At 46.0% G+C, this 22,854-nt stretch overlaps 1 protein-coding gene across 4 annotated transcripts in view; it reads left to right on the forward strand.

Annotated features, from left to right (window-relative positions):
- Nucleotides 1-22,854, forward strand: part of phf20l1 (PHD finger protein 20 like 1) — a 208,469-nt gene that overhangs the window by 176,101 nt on the left and 9,514 nt on the right. For all 4 annotated transcript variants that reach the window (XM_072468230.1, XM_072468229.1, XM_072468231.1 and 1 more), the window contains 6 exons: nt 3,508-3,603; nt 10,235-10,432; nt 11,591-11,772; nt 13,694-13,793; nt 19,796-19,991; nt 20,878-21,244. In XM_072468230.1, the coding sequence (XP_072324331.1) occupies nt 3,508-3,603; nt 10,235-10,432; nt 11,591-11,772; nt 13,694-13,793; nt 19,796-19,991; nt 20,878-21,244 (1,139 nt within the window). The remainder of the gene's footprint in view (nt 1-3,507; nt 3,604-10,234; nt 10,433-11,590; nt 11,773-13,693; nt 13,794-19,795; nt 19,992-20,877; nt 21,245-22,854) is intronic.

A 22,854-nucleotide genomic window follows, 5' to 3' on the forward strand; every position in this document is an offset into this window, starting at 1 on the left:
AACAAAAACATATGAACGTGATTCGCCCCCCCCCCCCCCCCCCCCCCCCCGCAACGCTCACACACATCCTCTACTCCTTCAAAAAATCGGCTCATCCTCGCCCTCGTGAGGTGCGCTCTATATACCATCTTCAGCTGTATCAGCCCCTCGCACATGAGATGGAGGCATTCGCTCTCCGGAGCACCTCACACCAGACCCCCTCCTCTATAACCTCTCCCAGCTCTTCCTCCCATTTTGCTTTGATCCCTTCCAGTGGTTCCTTATCCTCTTCCAAAATGGCTCCGTACACCGCTGACACTGCCCCCTTCTCCAGTCCCCATGTCGTCAACACCTCCTCCAGCAATGTGGAGGCCGGTTCCTCTGGGAAGCTCTGTATCTCCTTCCTGGCAAAATCCCGAACCTGCATGTACCTAAACACTTCTCCCTGCTCTAGCCCATACTTTGCTTCCAGCTTCCTCAATCCTGCAAACCGACCCCGAAGAAACAAATCTTTTAGCGTCGGCTTTCAAACTTTTAAGATGTGCAAGCACCCTTGACCTCTTGACCGGACCTCCTAGCCCTCTCACGTTCCATGTGATTATCCTTACTGGGGGTCTCTCACCCCCCCCCCCCACCTTTCTTATCCACCATCACCATACCACCGGGCCCTGCCCCATAAGCCTGACCCGCCCCTGTTCATTGTTAGCATCGAACCCCTCCCCCCCCCCCCCTCCCAAGAACCCCCCCTACAAAAACATCCCCCAACATCCCTCCCTCCACCCACTCTTGCTCGCCTCGTAGGCCCATTGAAGCCTGCTATCCAAGCTCCAATGTCCGTAGTCCTCCTCTCACCTCACGCCCGTTCACTAACTGACTCTAGTTAGCTAGCGCGGGTGGCTCCCCCCCGCCAATACCTCTCACCCCCTTCCGCCCAGTCCCAGAGAAAGAAACACCAAAACAAGCCCAACAACCCAACCCCTACAATTCACTAACATAACATTTAACCGTCGCAACACAGAACGCCATTAACTTGAACTCTGTAACAATGCAAAGAGAAGTACATTTCAAATTTCAATACAAATCAGTAAAAAGAAAGTTGTAACATTTGTACGTTTGTACATTTTCCAGCCGCTCAAACACAGTCCACAGTCTTTCTTCCAGTTCCGCTCTTCATGTCTGTCCCAAGCCTTCTGCCCTCACGAACGCCTCAGCCGCCTCCGCTGTCTCAAAATAAAAGTCTTTGGCTTTATATGTTACTCTCAACTTCGCCGGGTACACCACACCAAATCGCACCCCCTTCTTGTACAAAGCCGCCTTCACTCGCCCAAACGCCACTCGTCTTTTTGCCAACTCCACCGTCCAGTCCTGGTAGATCCGAACCGCAGTACCATCCCACAGCACCTCACGCTTCTGCTTCGCCCAGCTTAATACCTTCTCCTTCATGCAAAACTAATGGAAACAGATAATTACTGCCCTTGGCGGCTCGATCACTTTGGGCTTCGGCCTTAATGACCGATGAGCTCGGTCTAGCTCGTACAGGGTGGGGTTCTCACCCTCCCCCATCCGCTCCGCCAACTTCTTAGCAAAGTATTGCATTGGCCTTGGGCCCTCTGTCCCTTCGGGCAAGCCCACAATTCTCAAATTGTGCCGCCTTGAGCGGTTTTCCAAGTCTTCCAGCTTTGCTCGGAGCCCTCTGTTAACCTCCACCACCCTCCGCAGCTCGTCCCCCATCGAGGTGACCTGGTTGCTGTGTCGTGTCACGGCCTCCTCCACCTCCTTCATCTTCTCGCCGTGCTCTCTCACCTCGGCTAATGTCTTTGCCACCTCCACCCTGATCGGGCCGATTGCCTCCTCCAACAATGACCTCACCACGACCACCATCTCTTTCCTCAGGGTCTCCATGTGCCTCACCAAACGTTTTTCCAGCTCCACCACCATCACCTCAGTCAGCTTCTCCACCGTAAGTAGTGCGGTCCCGCCTTGCAGTTCGGCTTCCGCCATCCTGTCAACACTTTTGCTTTTGCTCGTCATCTTCAGCGGCGAACCCACGTTTCCTCCTTTGACGCTGCCTTTCGCATCTTTTAGCGGCTTATTGTTTTTTATCTTCTTTCCTTTCTCCTCTCTCCCCCTTCACCCTCCTGCCCTTCATCAATCTGACATTCTTCTTTTTTGAGAAAAAACTTTTAACAAACTTCCATAAATCTTCTTTCTTTCTCCTCTACATTCACCTGGGATCAGGCTTCAACCTTCTTCTTCCTAGGTGGGAGCCATCCCACGTGGAGCACCCTCCCTACATGGCGCTCGGGCCTCTCCGTAGCTCCGCCGCCACTGCTCTGACCTGCCGGGCCCGGCACCTCTTCGCCGGCTTTTAAACCGGCCCCCCTGGCTGCTCGTGGCGGCCCCAAAGGCCGACGATAGTCGGGGAGTGCGTGGGGTCTCGGGGATTTCCCAGGACTTCCTTTTTTAACGCTATGTCTAATATTCCGCGATTAGATTTACAGCCATGCCCGCTGGTGGCCATATTTGGTGTTTCGGACTGCCCGGCAGTTCACTCTGGGGTAGAGGCGGATGTTATCGCCTTTGCCTCATTTATAGCCCGGAGGCAGATACTGCTCGATTGGATGTCTCCCGTTCCGCCTCGTGCTTCTGGCTGGTTAGGGGGCTTAATGTCCTTTTTACATTTGAAGAAAATTAAATTTACCATCGGGGATTCTGTTGTGAGATACTACCTGAGATGGCAATCGTTTATCTCCTTTTCAATATTCTAGACACCATCAGCTGTTGGGGATTTGGGGGATTTGTTGCATGGAAAACCTTCTATATAAATTTTCTTGAAAAAAAAGTGAGTGAGGGAGTGCAACTGTACACGGTATTGGTGAAACCCCATCTGGAGTACTGTGTACATTTTGGTCCCCTTATTTGAAGAGGGATATAGTTTCATCGGAAGAGGTTCGGAGGAGGTCCACTGGATTGATTCCAGAGATGAGGAGTTTGTTTTATGAAGAGAGATTGAGCAGTTCAGACCTGTACTCTCTTGAGTTTAGGAAAATGAGAGGAGATCTAATTGCGGTCCATAAAATAATAAAAGGTATTGACAAAGTAGACGTAGATGCTTCCTCTTGTGGGGCAATCTAGAACGAGATAAGGGGTAGCAGATTTAAAACAGAAATGAGAAGAAATTACTCCTCCCAGTGAATCTGTGTAATTCACTACACCAGAGTGCAGTGGATATCGGGACATTGAGTAAATCTAAGGAAGAGATTGATGGATTTTTAATTAGTAAAGGGTTGAAGGGTTATGGAGAGCGGGCAGGAAAGTGGAGTTGAGGCCGAAAGGAGATCAGCCATGATCATATTGAATGGCGGAGTGGACTCGAGGGGCTGAATTGCCCACTCCTGCTCCTAGTTCTTACATTCTTATGTATTCACTGTGAACATTTCTGGGAGAAGGAAAGCAAGGGAGGAATTCATGCACTTTGAATAACTCTGGAAAACTGGAGAGAAAAAAGGTTATTTTCTTTTCCTAAAGGTAAAAAGAAGGAGAGGGGTAAAGAGAAGAAAGGCAAGGAGCACGTTAAACTAAAACAGAAGAAAAAGAAAAAGAAGAAAAAGAAATCCAAACATGGTAAGCAGAGCTGACATTAGCAAAACTAAAACCCTGCTGACGAGGGTGGTGCTGTTGTCTGGTGTACCGACCTCTACCTTGCAGAGGCTGAGCACAAATTCTCAGATATCGTTTCCTACCTTCTCCAGGACCATGACCCTACCACTGACAATCAAGCCATTGTCTCCAGGACTGTCACTGACATCATCTCCCCTGGAGATCTTCTCTTCATAGCCTCCAACCTCATAGTCCCCCAACCCCACACAACCCTCTTCTACTTCCTTCCCAAAATCCACAATTAGATCTGTCCAGGTAGACTCATCATTTAAGCCTGTTCCTGGTCCACTGAACTTGTATCTTTCCATCTGGACTCGATTTCCTCTCTTATCCAGTCCCTTCCCACCTACATTCATGATTCTTCTGATGTCATTTCAATGATTTCCGGTGTAGAATCAGAAAAACTCTACAGGGCAGAAGGGAGCCACCCGGCCCATTGAGTCTGCACCAACCCTCCGAAAGAGCACCCCTCCCAATCCCACTCCCCCGTCTCAACCCCACCTAACCTGTACAATAAGAGGCAAATTTATCATGGCCAGTCCACCTAACATGTACATCTTTGGACTGTGGGAGTCACACACACACTCACACCTTCCCCACACACAATCTTTCTCCCTCCACACACACACACCGCCCCTCCCTCCACACACACTGCCCCTACCTCCACACACACTGCCCCTACCTCCACACACACGCTGCCCCTCCCTCCACACACACACACACACTGCCCTTCCCTCCCCACACACTGCCCCTCCCTCCACACACACTGCCCCTCCCTCCACACACACACTGCTCCTCCCTCCCCACACACACACTGCCCCTCCCTCCCCACACACACACTGCCCCTCCCTCCCCACACACTGCCCCTCCCTCCCCACACACTGCCCCTCCCTCCACACACACACCGCCCCTCCCTCCACACACACTGCCCCTACCTCCACACACACTGCCCCTACCTACACACACACACACGCTGCCCCTCCCTCCACACACACACACTGTCCCTCCCTCCCCACACACTGCCCCTCCCTCCACACACACACGGCCCCTCCCTCCACACACACTGCCCCTACCTCCACATACACTGCCCCTACCTCCACACACACACGCTGCCCCTCCCTCCACACACACACTGCCCCTCCCTCCACACACACTGCCCCTCCCTCCACACACACTGCCCCTCCCTCCACACACACACCACACCTCCCTCCACACACACTGCCCCTACCACCACACACACACGCTGCCTCTCCCTCCACACACACACTGCCCCTCCCTCCACACACACACTGCCCCTCCCTCCACACACACACTGCCCCTCCCTCCACACACATTGCCCCTCCCTCCACACACACACTGCCCCTCCCTCCACACACACACACACACACACACACACACACACTGCCCCTACCTCCCCACACACACACACACACACACTGCCCCTCCCTCCACACACACACTGCCCCTCCCTCCACACACACACTGCCCCTCCCTCCACACACATTGCCCCTCCCTCCACACACACACTGCCCCTCCCTCCACACACACACACACACACACACACACACACACTGCCCCTACCTCCCCACACACACACACACACACTGCCCCTCCCTCCACACACACACACTGCCCCTCCCTCCACACACACTGCCCCTCCCTCCACACACATACACACTGCACCCACTCTCTTCCCACACAAACACTGCCATTCCCCTTCCACAGACACATATCGCCCTCCCTCCAGACACACACACATCGCCCTCCCTCCACACACACATCACCCTCCCTACACACACACACACACACCATCTTCCCGACACACACGCACACACACACACACACACACACACACACATCGCCCTCCCTCCACACACACATCGCCCTCCCTCTACACACACACACCATCTTCCCGACACACGCACACCGCCCTCCCTCCACACACACATCACCTTCCTGGCACACACACACACACATCGCCCTCCCTCCACACACACACATCACTTTACCTCCACACACGCACACTGCACTCATTCCACACACACGCTCACGCACGCATGCATGCATGCAGTGCTCCCCACACACTCTGCCCCCCCCTACACACACACTGCACCCGCCCCTCCACAGGCATATATTGCGCCCCCCTCACCCCGCGCGCACACTGTGCAGCCCCTCCACGCCGTTGCCGGCCTCTGACTCTCCGACTCCAACATCGCCTGACTGCAACATCGCCACCTCAGCCTGTTGTAGCTTCGCTGAGCTCCCCATGCTGCAACCTATAATTTACATTTGCGTGGCAACTGACTGCGTTTGGCTTGTTTAGGCTGGTTCCTTCCTGTTTTGGCTGCTGATTAGCTCATCAGATAGCATGCCAACAGCCAAAAGCATGGGTAAACCAGCCTGCCATTAGATGTGCAGGCTTGCAGCATTTTCCTAAAGTAGTCCAACACACACACACGCACCCACACCACACACGCACCCACACCACACACGCACCCACACCACACACGCACCCACACCACACACGCACCCACACCACACACACACACCCACACCACACACGCACCCACACCACACACGCACACACACCACACACGCACCCACACCACACACGCACCCACACCACACACGCACCCACACCACACACGCACCCACACCACACACGCACCACACATTGTCTCAGTTTCTCTATTTCTATCGCATCTGTCAATGGCGCTTCTGGCATGTCTCTCACCTTCCTCAGCTGAAGATCCCCTCCCCCCTCATTGTAGATGACCGAGCCCTCAACTGTGATAGGGTTTTCCTTGTCCTAATTTCCCATCCCACCAGTCACTTTATTCACAGGTCATCCTCCGCTATTTACTTGCACGCCTTTCAAAATAGTCTACTATATTCGCTGCTGACGACACACTTTCCTCTACCCTGGGTAAATTAAGCGCAGACTGGGTGACCGCTTTGTGGAACAGCTTTGCTCATTCCGCAAGCATGACCCCGGCCTTCCTTCCACCAGCCATTTCAATTGTTGCTCACATTTCAGTCCTCAGCATACTACAATTTTCCAGTTAAAGGTTTTACTCCATTGATGGGCTGTCTCTTACGTCCACGTTGTGTGCCCTGGTTGGCCCCTACAAATCTCTTCACCTTTTTTTGAACACGGTGAAGACATTCTCCGTGTTCTTCGGCCAGTACTCCACTGTTTGCCAGCCTGGTAGCTGGGGATTCAACCGGAGGTCCCTCCAGCCCTTCCTCATCAGTAAAGTCCATTTTAAATAAACATAAAGAATGAAGTTTGATTTACACCATTTATGATTTCTTGCATGTCTTATTGACATGTCACTAGGCAGGTAGAGGCATGGCCAGCAATGGTGGCATGAAGGGAGTGGAGCATTTGTTACTCCTTAATTTTGTTTCCACTGCAATGCAAATAAATAGAAATCTCTAAGAATCGGGGGTGACTACATGGAGCAGTTGGTGAGCACAATACCGAGTTACATCTAAGACTTGGTGTCAAACCCAATCTTTCCTGATGTTGTGATAAACTTAATTCCCTCGGCACACCATAGGAGGATGCAATTAAATGAACTGAGACCGTTCAAACCAGTTCCAAGAGGGCATGAAACAACAACAACACTTGGAATTCTTGGAAAAGCCACTATATTGAATATGTTTTCATTACCTGAGCCAGTCATTGTAATAATAATCTTTATTAGTGTCACAAGTAGGCTTACATTAACACTGCAATAAAGTTACTGTGAAAATCCCCTAGTAGGCACTCTCCAGTGCCTGTTCGGGTATACTGGGAGTAGACCCTTTAAGCAAGAATCCTGGCTTTACTACTAATTTTTTTTTGTCTGAAAGTAATCATTAGGGTGACTGGTGGAGGAAATGGAAGGGGAGAAAAGCAAATGTGGCTTGTTATTCTAAGTATAAACTAAGTATAGGAAAAACAGGATGCTGGGACAGAGAATTGATAGCATTACTGGGCTCACAGCCACACATTATATTTCCAGCCCTCAGTGTGAAACGGGTATTCCAGTCACCCGCACTGACATTCCTCTCCTTGTCTGAGCATTAAAAAAATGCCCCAATGAAAAATTCAATCTTCAGCCTTGTAAATCAATGGGCAGTGAAAATAGAAACATCCTTAGACAGTACCTTCCAAACCCATCACTGTACCGTCTAAAAGGACAAAGGCAGCAGACACATGGGAACACCCCCACCTGGAAGTTCCCCTCCAAGCAACTCACCATCTTGACTTGGAAATATATCTGCCGTTTGTTCACTGTCACTGGTCAAAGTACTGGAACTACCTCCCTAATAGCACTGTGAGTGTACCTACACCATATGGACTTCTGAGGTTCAAGAAGGCAGCTCACCACCTTCTCAAGGGCAATAAATGCTGGCCCAGCTAGTGACGCCCACATCCCATGACTGAATTTTTAAAAATCTCCACAGGTGAGTTGAGTGGAAGAGGCTTGTGCTTCTCGAGGCCTTCATTTAATGATACATTTGCCATTGGCCGAAAAGGTTTCTTTTTCTTGTCAGTTCATCATTGTGAATTGAAGGCAAGTGAAACAGGTGTAATTTAGGCCCAATAAAACTTCCATTGTTGTATTTTAGTTCAGCAGACTGAGTTATGGACTTGAGTTATAAAAGAACAATCAAAAGGGTCAAAATGTGGAACACATTCAAGATTAAATTTGAGAAACTGATGAGAGGGACATTATTATACAGTGTTATAACTTGTTTTGGCTCTGTGCACTTAAATTCTCTTCCTAAACCCTTCCACCTTATTGCATCTCTACAAAATTTCTCTCAAACCTACCTCCTTATGCCTTGGCTTTCAATATCTCTAATCTTCACTTGATTTTGCTGACAGGAGGCAAGCAACAAAATAATTCTCATTTATTATTTTCACATTTTCAATATGCACGAGTGTGTGGACCCCTCCATTCTAACCCTCGGCATTCTTCCATCTCTGTAATACGGTGGATGCAGCAAATCAAATCAGTTGGGAATGGGGGAGCTTAATATAGTGCACATTTGCTGATAGTTGAAGAGACCAGTCCGTAAGTGTCAGTGCTGCATATGAAGTGGTTATCAGGTTTCGTTGTGGGTTGTTGTTTTCGGTGTTGGTGCCTATTGCCAAGCTGTTGTAGCCACTCATCATTATGGTGGCACGCACACACCAACGCACCGATAATGGCACCACTTTCCTTTGTTGTCCGCTAATCTATCCCACGTGCAAGAATTGTTGTTTAGAGCCTTTATGTCATACCTGCATGCATTCTTGAAGCTGGTCATCTGACTCTGGCTATTTCACCAAACAAAAAAACCCATAGGTATGCGACCTTACTGTGTATTAAAACCACATAATATCTAACCTTCCTGCCCTCAATATGAAACAGGTATCCCATTCACCTGCACTGTCACTTCTCTCCTCGACTGAGCATGAAAAATAAAAACACCAGCGAAAATTTCCCAATTCTGCCTCGTACATCAAAGGGCGGTGAAACTAGAAAGATTTCCCCAGGTGAGTTGAGTAGGAGAGGCTCCTACAGGCTTCTGCCCTGTGACCGTGCCTGAGCTAGCAAAATCACCTCTGCTTGATGAGTGCCAAGATACACGGGAACTTCATCTTTGAGTGCCTGCTACGTTTGTGATTTTGCTGGAAATTATTAGCAAATTCTGCGACCTTGGGTCCACAGTGACGGCCAATCTGCCTTTTAATGCAGAACTCAATACACACATCGGGAAAATAGATGGTGCCTTTGACAGAATCAAAAAATACGAATGGAATAAAATCAGGTGCCTCTTCGGAGTTAATGAGCCCTGTTTTTTCACATTCTTCTTGTATTGTCGTGAAACATGGAAGACTTACAGTTTTCAAGAAAGAAAGGGAAACATTGCATCTTCTCTGTATTGCATTAAGGACATCTCATAGAAGGACAAAATCAAGAATGGGGCAGTCCTTCATTGTGCTAGATAATCAGGATTAAGTAATCTGCTCGTTAACCAGTATTAAATTCTATTTGCTGTTACTAATCTGAGGTGACAGTGAGCAGATAAGTTAATCCTGATAGAATCCATATTGTTGCATGAGCAGACAGAAAAAAAGCTTTCAAAGTACGGGCTCAAGGTGAATGGCCTACCCCGATCTTCAGTTCCTAATCATTTGAATCGTAGAATCTCTACAGTGCAGATGAGGCCATTTGGCCCATCGAGTCTGCATCGGCCCTTAATGCACACCCCAACCATATCCCCGTAAGCAGTAATCCCACCTAATCGTTTGGACACTAAGGGGAAATTTAGCATGGCCAATTCACATAACCTGCACATCTTTGGACTGTGGAAGAAAAACCGGAGGAACCCCACGCAGAGCCAGGGAGAAAGTGCAAACTCGACACAGACAGTCACCCGAGGCTGGAATTGAACCCGGATCCCTGGAGCTGTGAGGCAGCAGTGTTAACCACTGGGCCACTGTCGCCCAATTTGCAATTGAATGATATTGATTTAAGTTGAAAATTCCCCAGTGTCTTCATTCTAACTAGCTGAAGCAGCTCTTTTCAACTTACTAACCTTCCTTTCTTCTCAGATTTTACAGAGTCTGAAGATTGCAAAGATATTTCCCTGGAAGTTTTGGAAAGATGTCCATCTCCCATAACCAAACCCGGAAGTTCCCTTGCCTTGCGATGTGGATCAGTGGTAAAACCAGCATACCTATCACCAAAATCTCTTGTGTCCTCTGGATCGTTGCTGGAGCTAAGCATGGATGACACTGCTAGACATGAGTGTAAGTGCTAAACTTACATGGAATGAATGGGTCTTTTGGTAGAATGGCAGTCTTTACTATTCATTAATAAATAATAATTTACTATTTCCAGGACATGACTGCATTATCCCTGCAGCACATGCCTTCAATAATATTAGTGGTTTGGCATTGCAATACAAATATTGCTTGCTTGTGGGAGGACACCCGGGAAAACCCATGCAGACACGGGGAGAACGTAACTACTCCATACAGTCACCCAAGGCCGGAATTGAACCTGGGTCCCTGGCGTTGTGAGGTAGCAGTGCTAACCCCTGTGCCACGCACTGTCTCATTGAGAAGTTCCAAGCCTTCTTTTCTAATCACTTCCTTGCAGTAATGGATGATAATTTGTGCTATATGAGTTTTCCTAATCATTCTGTAAGATTATAATTTAGATAAATTATTCACTGTGCTGAAAAGTCCAAATGTCAGTGGATATTTCACCTCTCAAACCAGTGACCTCCCATCAAGAAGAACAAGAGTGGAGGTGCATGGCCAATCCGTCAGCTCCAACTTCCCTTGCAGGTCACCTGACTTGGAGAATATCACTCTTCTTTTGTTGTTACCAGGTCAAAATCCTCGAACTTTCTAGCTAACAGCATTATCAGAATATCTGCACCGCATGGACAGCAGTTCAAGAAGAAAACTCACTACCATATTCTCAAGGGCAATTAAGGATTGGTAATAAATGTCAGCCTGAGGGTGAATAAGAAACTAAGTAAATATTGGTATCTTAGGAATAAAATAAGTCAGGCAGAAGTTTTTAACACTGAAGATAATGGAGCAAATTACTGGAGGGCAATAAAGGACTACTTTTTCCAAATGTAAGTTCCCATTACACAGCCATGGTTGCTTGGAGAACATGCTTAAAAAATTAAACACTTAATGGATTCAAGAGACGAATATGCATTTCTGGAGAGAGAAAAGTAAAAAAATGTGGTGGAACGATAGCTAGTTATGGATAGAGATATGTGAGGAATGGACAGAGTTGTTTGATTTTTTTCCATTTGTGAATATTACGTTCTTCTAATAACCAATTCTTGAATTTAGGCAACTTGTGCCTATAGGGTGGATTGAGATTTGTGAAAATTCTTATGATGCGCAATACTTGGAGGTAACTTTACAGCACTGTTTTTACAGCATCTCTTTCTGATGATGAGTTGTTCGATGGTTCCTCAACGGAGAGTGCCCTGATGAGCGATGATTACAGTCAGGATCTGGACATCTCAAGCACTGCGGAGGAGTCTCAAGAGGAGGATGATAGCAATGCAACAGTGCGATGTGTCTGTGGAATGGATGAAGAAAATGGATTTATGATTCAGGTAGTCAAAATTTCAACATGTTTTTGTTCACTTTTGGTGTTCATATGTTCTGCTGGTGCTTTGACACTTTGCCATTTCAGACCTAAGTTGCTGATTGTTTTTAGGTGCCCTTCTTTTAGAGGCAACCTCTGGAAAAGTTCCAGAACTCCCTTTCTTTCTTCCTCAAAAATTGATCGATGCTGTCAGGTAGATAGAGTTCGGGCAATTCATGATGAAGATTCTAGGCGGTTGAGGAGTCTTGAAAGCGCTTTTGAAAAAAAATAAGAAAATATTTATTTAATGGCCTCATGATATTCCAAACCATGACACTGGCATCGGAGGCTGAGTAGGCAAATAAGGCAGCCCAGCTCATGCATAACAAGCCTGCACAAACAGAAAATTAAATGAATAATCAAATAACCTATTTTTGTAGTATTAGCTGACACAAGAGATCGACCTGCTACCACCTCACCCCACTCTGAAGTATTGTGAACTGTTAAAGGACAGCCATAGACCGCAAGAGGGCAATTGCCTGACTGAATGACTGGACATGTGACCGATGAAATTTAATGCAGAGAAATGTGAAGCAGTACATTTTGGTTGGAAGAGTCAGGAAAGGCAATACAAAATAAAGGGTACAATTCTGAAGGGAGTGCAGGAACAAAGAGACCTGGAGTAGGTGTGCACAAACTGTTGAAGATGGTCGGCCAGCTTGAGAAAGCGATTAATAATGCAATCGTTAATAATACCGGAACCGTGGCTTTATAAATAGAGAACCAGGTTACAAAAGCAAGTAAGTTATAGTGGGCCTCTCTAAAACACAGTCGGTCCCCCAAATAGAGAATCGCGTCCAATTCTGGGCACCACACTTTAGGTCGAAAGTGAAGGCATTAGAAAGCGTGCGGAAAATAATTACGAGGATGGTCACAGGAATGAAGGGCTTAAGTTAGGTGGAGAAACTGGGGTTGTACTCCTTAGAGAAGAGAAAGTTAAGATGAGATTGGACAGAGGTATTCAAAATCATGAGAGCAAGGCATAGTGGTTAAAGAGAAAATTACCCCATTGGCGGAAACCTCGAGCGTCAGAGGACACCAATTTGGAAATTGTGACTTGCAAAAAGATCAAAGGTAACGTGAGAAAAAAAATGTTTTTACTCAATGGTTGTTAGAATCTGGAATGCACAACCTGAGCATGTGTTGGAGGCAGATTCAAACGTGGTGCCCAAAAGGAAATTAGATAATTATATGAAGAGAAAGATTTTTCAGGCCTACGTGGGAAGGATGGGTGTGTGGGACTAACTGAGCTGCTCTTTCAGAGAATCAGCATGGACATGACAGGCCTAATGGCCTCTTTCTGTTCTGTAACCATTCCATGATTTTCCGGCCTTGTCTGATTTTATTCCAGATTTCTAGCACCCTCAGTATTTCCCTTTCATGTTGCGAAGGTGAAAGGATGTGACCTCAAGGCCTTTTGATATTTGTCTACTTGGAACCAGGCATGCCACACATATAATCACAATCCCTCATAAATGTTATTTTCTATATGTTTTAAAATTTGCTTATAATATAGATTAAGCACAAAGGTGGATATTCGGCCCATTGTACCTCTGTCAGTTCTGTGAAAGAGCTGTCCAAGGAGACCCACTCTCCTCTTTCCCCATAGCCCTGCAGTATAAATATGCATATGTATTTTTGCTCTGTATTTGTTCCTTTTGGGTAGTTGATGCTGTTTTTCAGGCCTTAATAGTGCCATTCCCAGGTGTGTCAGTATATTCCGAGAGAAAAGTTGAGAGGCGGTGGCCTAGCGATGAACTTGAAAGCATAAACTAGGAATGAAATAATAATGTACTGCATTTTAGCATGATTTTGGATTTTCTTGTCTTTTGTTGGTCCTTGTTAATTTCTTTTGTGTTTTATTTTCTGCTGTCTCCCACTCATTGAAGTGTGAAGAGTGCCTTTGCTGGCAGCACAGCATCTGTATGGGGTTACTGGAAGACAGCATTCCAGATCAATATATCTGCTACATCTGCCGGGATCCTCCAGGTATCTGCTAATACCAGATTTAAGCTGTTGGTGCATCTCAAATAAAAATTATCCTCTTTATGTCGCTATTTTGGAAATGCATTTAGAATGGATTCTTAATTATATATTAAAATGTTGCTGTTTCACTGGATAGCTATTTGTCTACCTCAAAAGATGGTACACAAGGTAAAATAATTGTGAACACCTGCATATCTATTCAAAGTTAATAATTTAAATACATTGTTTGGTTAACAAACTGATGAAGGAAAGTTTCCTCCCTGCACTGGCTTTAAATGTCCGATGTGAAATCATTTAGTTGTGCAGCATTGCATATGGTTTTTATGTAAGATGAAAACAGACAATGCTGGTAATACTTAGCAGGTCAGGCAGCATCTGTGGAGAGATGTTATGACACCCTGGGCGAGTGTGCGATCAGATCCGGCCCCACAAACTCCGGAGTCCCAACATTGGTGAATTAACCAATGATTTGTTTTTTCCTGAGGTCTTTAACTCTCGACTGCTCCAATGAGTTACAGACACCAGATTTATAAGTAAAACATTAACAAATTGTTTATGAATAACAAGTGGAAAATATGAATTTAAAACAGAACAGTGGTCTACCAATCTGCCTATTCCCCAAACCCCGTCCGTCCCCCTACCGAGACACACACAAGACAGACACAAAGTAAGGGTTGAAGAGAATCAGAAAAAAATGGGGATTAAAGGGAAAAGTTTGAAGTGAGTCATCACTATTGTGGTTGCGGCCTCTGCGAATAGGTTTGCTCAAGGAATTCGGGTTGGTGCAGTTCTGTCGTTCCGTCACCAGATGGGGCAGCACAGTGGTTAGCATTTTTGCTTCACAGCTCCAGGGTCACATCATCAACCTGAAAGGTGAACTCTGTTTCCCACTGCACAGAAATTGCCTGACGTGCTGAATATTTCCAGCATTTTCTGTTTTTATTATGGATTTCTAGCAGCTGCAGTATTTTGCTTGGGTTCTTACACTTTTCACCCTGCAAAAAGGTTTCAGAATTTTGATTGAATTCTTACTGAAATTGCAATTTCAAAAATGTAATTTTCTCCACTGATGAAAGCTTCAATTTTTGTTTATTTTATCAGAGATTTTAATGTACCTTTAGGTGGACTAACTCTGGTTAAGTCATCTCTGATCTCTATTGAGTGCCACTACACATATCTTCAATAAGTTCACCTCTCATTCTTCTAAACTTCAATGGATATAGATGCAACCTGTGTTCAGACTTTCCTCATAAGACAACTCCTTCATCCTAAAAAAAACAACTGATGAACCTTTCCATAGTCTTTCCATAGAATTCCTACAGTGCAGAAGGAGGGCATCTCCAATACAACTACATCCTTTATTAAACTGTACTCAATACTCCAGGTGTGGCCTTATCAATGTCCTGTACAGTTTTAACAAGACTTCATCCCCCTGAAGATGCCTTGCAATGTTGTTGGGCTGGAGAAGTAAGGAAGGGTGAGGAGAGGAATAGAATAATTGAGTCTGGATGTAATACAAACGTGATTGTGGGGTTCGGATGGCCTAAGTCAAGGGATAAAACAGGTTGAAGTGGAAGTAGGTCATCTTTGTGATTGAGGGAACATACGTTCAGAAGCTCAGCTATGGTCAAATTGAACATTAAGGATGTTGTACAGAGTGAAGCTTGAGTACCAGCGAACCGGAAGTTAACTCAACAAAGATATCATGGAATACTACAGTGCAGAAGAGGCCCTTGGCCCATTGAGTCTGCACCATGCATGAAACGCCCTGACCTGCCCACCTAATCCCACTGGCCAGCACTTGGCCCATACCCTTGAATGTTATCGCGTGCCAAATACTCAACCAGGTACCTTTTAAAGGATGTGAGGCATCCTGCCTCTGCCACCCTCCTAGGCAGTGCATTCCAGATCGTCACCACTCTGGGTAAAAATGCTCCCAAAACCTTCCACCCCTCACTTTGAACTTGTATCCCTGCGTAACTAATCATTCAACTAAGAGAACCATTGATTCCTATCCACCCTGTCCATCCCCTCATAATCTTGTACACCTCAATCAGGTCACAGAATCATAGACTTTACAGTGCAGAAGGAGGCCATTCGGCCCATCGAGTCTGCACCGGCCCTTACAAAGAGCACCCGACTGATGTCCACGTATCTACCCTATCCCAGTAACCCCCACTTAACATTTTTTGGACACGAAGGGCAATTTAGCATGGCCAATCCACCTAATCCGCACATCTTTGGACTGTGGGAGGAAACCGGAGCACCCGGAGGAAACCCACACAGACGCGGGGAGAACGTGCAGACTCCGCACAGACAGTGACTCAGCCGGGAATCGAACCTGGGACCCTGGAGCTGCAAAGCAACTGTGCTAACCACTATGCTACCATGCTGAGGTCACCCCTCAGTCTTCTCTGTTACAGGGAAAACAACCCATCAATCTCCCTTCATAACTCAAATGTTCCATCCCAGGCAACATCCTGGTGAATCTTCTCTGCACCCCCTCCAGTGCAATCACATCCTTCCTATAATGTGGTGACCAGAATTGCACACAGTACCCCATTTGTGGCCTCACCAATGTTCTATATAACTCCACCATGACCTCCCTGCTTTTGTAATCTATGCCCCGATTGATAAAAGCGAGTGTCCCATATGCCTTTTTCACCACCCTATTAACTTGCCCTACTGCCTTCAGAGATCTACGGATAAACACGGCAAGGTCCCTTTGTTCTACGGAACTTCCCAATGTCAGACTTTTCATAGTATGCTTCCTTGTTAAATTACTCCTTCCAAAGTGTATCACCTCACACTTTTCAGGGTTAAATTCCATCTGCCACTTATCCGCCCATTTGACCATCCTGTCTATATCTTCCTGTACCCAAGACACTGAACCTCACTGGTTTTTTTTAATAAACAGTTTATTGAGGTATTTTTGGGTTTCGAACCTCACTGTCAACCACCCAACCTATCTTTGTATCATCTGCAAACTTACTGATCCCACCCCCACATAGTCATCTATGTCATTTATATAAATGACAAATAACAGGGGGCCCAGCACGGATCACATATCCTGTAAAAAGGAACAGCTTCATCTGACAATTCCTCCCTATCTACTCACTTGATATATAATGGAAATCCTGGTGGTTTGTGAAGGTTGAAAGTATGAGTAAAATTAAACCTATGGTAGTAATATAACAGCAAGCAATCGAAGTGCAATTATTCAGTTACTGACAGGGTTATATTTTCATGTGGAATTTTTAAAAGAGAAGGAAAAGATAAGGAGAAAAAAATTGTTAATTTATTTAAAAAGAGAGTGAGGGAGAGAGAAAACAGAGAATTATAGACTAGTCAGCATGGCGTTGGGAGTGGGGAAAATTCTAGAATCCATCATCAAAGATTTTTAGCAGAGCACTTAGAAAACAGTGGCAGGATTGGACAGATCAGCATGGATTTTTCAAGGGGAAATCATGCTTGACAAATCTACTGGAATTCTTTGAGTAGCTAACTTGCAGAATTGACGAGGGGGAGTCAGTGAATGTGGTACATTTGGACTTTCAAAAGGCTTTTGACAAAGTTCCATATGAGAGATTAGTGTGTAAAATTAGAGTGCATGGGATTAGGGGTAATGTATTGAGATGGACAGAAAACTGGTTGGCAGACAGGAAACAAAGAGTAGGAATTAACGGGTCTTTTTCCAAATGGCAGGCAGTGACTAGTGAGGTACAGCAGGGATCGGTGCTAGGCCACCAGCTATTCACAGTATATATAACTGATTTTCTTTTTTAAATTTAGAGTACCCAATTAATTTTTTCCAATTAAGGGGCAATTTAGAGTGGCCAATCCACCTACCCTGCACATCTTTGGGTTGTGGGGGCGAAACCCACGCAAACATGGAGAGAATGTGCAAACTCCACACGGTCAGTGACGTAAAGCCTGGATGTGGATCGAACCTGGAACCTCGGTGCCGTGAGACAGCAGTGCTAGCCACTGTGCCATCATGCTGCCCTTATATAAATGATTTAGATGAGGGGACAAAATGTAATATCTCCAAATTTGCCGATGACTCAAAGCTGGGTGGGAGGGTGAGCTGTGAGGTGGATGCAGAGATCCTTCAATGTGATTTGGACAAGTTGAGTGCGTGGGAAAATAGGTGGCAGCTACAGTATAATTTGGAGAAATGTGAGGGTATCCAATTTGGTAGCAAAAACTAGAAGCCAGTCTACTATCTGAATGGCCATACATTAGGAGAGGGGAATGTGCAGCAAGACTGGTGTGTCGAAGTACACAAGTCGCTGAAGGTAAGCATGAAGGTGCAGCAGGCGGTAAGGAAAGCAAATGATATGTTGGCCTTCACAGCAAGAGGATTCAGGTAGCACACGTGGCTAGCACTGTGGCTTCACAGCGCCAGGGTCCCAGGTTCGATTACCCGGTGAGTCACTGTCTGTGTGGAGTCGGCACGTTCTCCCCGTGTCTGCGTGGGTTTCCTCCGGGTGCTCCGGTTTCCTCCCACAGTCCAAAGACGTACAGGTTTGGTGGATTGGCCATGCGAAATTGCCCTTAGTGTCCAAAAAGGTTAGGAGGGGTTATTGGGTTATGGGGATAGAGTGGAAATGAGGGCTTAAGTGGGTCGGTGCAGACTCGATAGGCGGAATGGCCTCCTTCTGCACTGTATGTTCTATGTACAGGAGCAGGGATGGCTTGCTGCAATTATAGAAAGCCTTGTTGAGGCCATACCCGGAATACTGTGTGCAGTTTTGGTCTCCTTATCTGAGGAAGGATGTTCTTGCTCCAGAAGGACTGTAGCCTAGGTTTACAAGACTGATTCCTTGGATGGCAGGACGGAAGTATGAAGAGAGATTGAGTCAGTTAGGATTGTATTCACTGGAGTTCAGAAGAATAAGGGTGGATCTCATAGAAACCTATAAAATTCTAACAGGACTAGATACGGTAGATGCGAGAAGGATGTTTCCGATGGTGGGTGTGTCCAGAACCAGGGATCACAGTCTGAGGATATGGGGTACAGCATTTAGGACAGAGATGAGGGCAAATTTCTTCACCCAGAAAGTGGTGAGCCTGTGGAATTTGTTTACACAGGAAGTAGTTGAAGCCAAAACATTGTATGCTTTCAAGGAGCAGTTAGGTCTAGCACTTACGCGAAGGGGATGAAAGGATATGTGGGGAAGGCTTGAACAGGCTATTGAACTGGATGATCAATCATGATCATAATGAATGGCGAAGCAGGCTCGAAGGGCTGAGTGGCCTCCTCCTGCTCCTATTTTCTATGTTTCTATCTTTCCTCTTGCCATGAATATTAGATATTCTGTTGACACAACTGAGGGAACAAAGCATTAAGTTCTCTCGGTGCCCTGGCCAACATTCTTCCCTTAATTCTTTCTCAAAACAGTTCAGCTGATGATTCATCTCATTTGCTGTTTGGCGGGTTAGATGCCTCAATTGGCTTCCTCTTCTTACAACAGCAGCAACTGGAATTTCAGCAAAGAAGGAGGCCATTCAGGTCATCACGCCTGTCCCTGCTCTTCAAAGAGCAGTCCACTCAGCCATCATCCTTTGCTGTATGCCTGCAAATTTGCATTTTGAAAGTTACTATTAAATTTGCCTCTCCTCTCCTTTCAAGCCATGCATTTCCGATCATCATAATTCCCTGCATTAAAAAAATCCCTTCTGGTCCCCTCTGATTGTTTTGCCAATTATCTTAAATCTGTGCCCTCTGGTTACCAACCCTCCTGCCAGTGGTCACATTATTTGCCATGTCAGGATGTTTTGTAATTTTGAACACCTCTGTAAAATTTTCCTTTAACCTGCTACGCTCAAGGAGAATAATCCCAAATCTCTCCATGTAACTGAAGCCTTAGTCCCTGGGGTATCGTTCTCGTAGATCTGCTCGGTGCACTTTCAGACGTAGCTCGTTGAATGTAAAGTATTTTGAGGCATCCAGAGGATAGAAGCGGGATGTTACATAATTAAAATGTCCTTTATTCCTGGAGGTCAGAATTGGAGTGCCAAATATTGCTACGACAAGGAATGGTTAAAGAATGGTCATATGTATGGACTGTCCTTCCTGAAGGAGAATTATTCCCAGCAGAATTCTAAGAAAATAGTATCAACACACCAGCTCCTGGCTGATGTGTACAGTGTGACTGAAGTGCTCCGTGGACTTCAAATGAAAATCAATACTCTCCAGTAAGTATATGTATCAACACAGGCACGTCAACATAGACTTCAATTACAGCATCAGTGATAATGATAACACGGTTTTGCTTTACACCTAAGCTGTAGCTGTTTAAATGCTCCATGAATCAGAGTCAAGACACGCCTGATACACAAAGAGAGTGAGATTTCTTTAAGAGGAATAAGGCTTGTTGCACTTTGCTGTTATCAGTTTGGATTGCAACATTAACTATACACGATCCAGGTTTAGCATCAGCGCCAACCTCAAACTGCTCACACCAATGTGAATCTTGCACAGTGAATGCAAAGTGGAACTACGCAGAACTCCCACAGCAGAGAATGGTTAATCATAAAAACAGAAAATGCTGGAAAATCTCAGCAGGTCTGGTAGCATCTGTGGAGAGAGAAAATAGAGTTACCGTTTTGAGTCCACATATGGGCTTAAATAGAGTGCTCTTTCCATTGGCCGGTGCAGATTCGATGGGCTGAATGGCCTCCTTCTGCACTGTAAGGATTCTATGATTCAGATGTGATCTATGACCAGTTTGAGGATTGTAGACATAGAAGTTGTCACGTTAGTGTGTATTTTTATGTCGACGAAACATTACGAGAAATTAAATGCAGAATATAATTTCATGCTCGTGTACACGAATAACATACCTCAGACTCAACCAAGAAATCTTATTTTTTTCTTACTCTGACCAATTACTCTATGGTTGTCTTGAGTAAAACGCATATTGAATTGGGCATATCTGTTGTTACTGCTCTGTCTTGATGTTATGATTGAACAGGCTACAATTATAGCATTTGCAAAAGATGTTATGATACAGCTAGTTGTCTTCACGCAGTCTTGGAGAACTATAGTGGTGTGACATCTTCCTGTCTTTTCAACCTCAAGGAGCAAAAAGCATCCTGATCTACATCTCTGGGCTCAATCATGCATCAAGACGACTCAAGAGCAAACTACAGGAGAAAATAAGGACACGGAACATATGGACGGTCTCCAGCAGCCTGAAAATACCTGTCATAATCAGAGACATAGAGAAAGATCGAGTCCCAGCGAAAGAGTAGAGGGCGCCTACATCACCAGCGAGCATAGCTACCAGAAGCCCCAGGTCTGCAGCCTGGAGCAAAACACCACAATAGATCAAGACAGCTCAGAGGATGAAGATACCAATAGTTTAGAATATGAAGAAGATCAGAGTCCTGCATTCAAGACAACTGAATGGTGCACTATTCAGGAAGAGGACTGTCTATCTGGACAGGTATGTTGTTGTATTTGCTGTTTCGTTAGCTCACAATTTTGTTATACCTCCTCTTTAGGTTTTTCGATGTTGCTTGTAATTTGGTTCCTCCACATTAGCTGCATCAATTGAAAGACATCCCCACAGGTGGGGGCTTCAGCATCACTTATAATGCAATTGCTACTCCATGCAACAGTGGGCATTTATACAGTGTCCATTACCTTTCAAAAAAAGCCAAGGTGCTTCAAGGAGGGGGTGATCAGAAACTAATGACCGCCCAGCTTGTGAAGAAGGTTGCAGCAGTAGCAAGGGGCGAGCCAATGGAGGGATTTAAACACAGAGGTGAGAATTTTAAATTGGAAACAGGATTCAATCTCTGGCCCATACTGAGTTAGCGAATCTAATCAGGGATGCCCCACAATTTGTCTCAGTGCCTTTGGGTTAGGGAGAATATCAGGCGGGCTTCCCACTATGGGTCACTATCCAGTGACCGTGCTTTTAAGTCTGGAGGTTGGATGAATTTCCTCTGAAGGTGATTTTTTAAAAGTTATTTCACGGAAAGTGGCAAACCAGCATTTATTGCCCTTGAGGGACGGAGATGAGCCACCTCCTTTAACCATTTTGACCTGGCAACAATGAACAAGTGGCAATATAGTTCCAAGTCAGAATGATGTGCGGCTTGGAGGGGAACTTGCTATATTCCGTTGTCCTTCTAGGTGATTTTGCAGGTTTGGAAGGTGCTGTCAAAGAGCCTTGATGAGTTGCTGTTGTGCATCTTGCAGATGATACACACTGCTGCCACTGTACACCAGTAGTGGAGGGAGTGAGTATTTAAGGTGGTGGATGGAGTGCCAATCAAGGGGGTTGCTTTGTCCTGGATGGTGTCGAGCTTCTTGAGTAAGTCAGACAAATAGAGAATATTCCATCACACACCTGACTTGTGCCTTGTAGATGGTGGCCAGGCTTTGGGGAGTCAGGAGGTAAGTTACTCTCCACAGAATTCCCAGCTTCTGCCTGCACTTGCAGCCACAGTATTTATATCATAGAATCCCTACAGTGCAGAAGGCGACCATTCAGCCCATCGAGTCTGCACCGGCCCTTCGAATGAGCACTCTACCCATGCCCACTCCCCCCTATCCCCGTAACCCCATAACTTAACCTGCCCCTCCCTGGACACGAGGGCCCAATTTATCATGGTCAATCCACCTAACCTGCACATCTTTGGACTGTGTGAGGAAACAGGGGGAAACCCACTCAGATACAGGGAGAACGTACAAACTCCACAAAGACAGTGACCCAAGGCTGGAATCGAACCCGGGTCCCTGGCGCTGTGAGGCAGCAGTGCTAACACTATGCAATCGTGCCGCCCTGCTGGTCCAGTTCAGTTCCTTGTCAATGATATGCCCTGGATTTTGATAGTGGGGGTTCAGCGATTGTAATGCCATTGAATGTCAAGGGGAGATGGTTAGATTATTGCATGGTGGAGATGGTCATTGCCTGATCCTTATCTGGCTGAATATTAAGTGTCACTTATCAGTCCAAGCCTAAATGTTGTCCAGGTCCATAGTACCATAGAATCCCTACAGTGCAGAAGGAGACCATTCGGCCCATCGAGCCTGCACCAACTTCCG

This window comes from Scyliorhinus torazame, chromosome 11 (genome assembly GCF_047496885.1).
Source record: "Scyliorhinus torazame isolate Kashiwa2021f chromosome 11, sScyTor2.1, whole genome shotgun sequence".
NCBI classification, from domain to species: domain Eukaryota; kingdom Metazoa; phylum Chordata; class Chondrichthyes; order Carcharhiniformes; family Scyliorhinidae; genus Scyliorhinus; species Scyliorhinus torazame.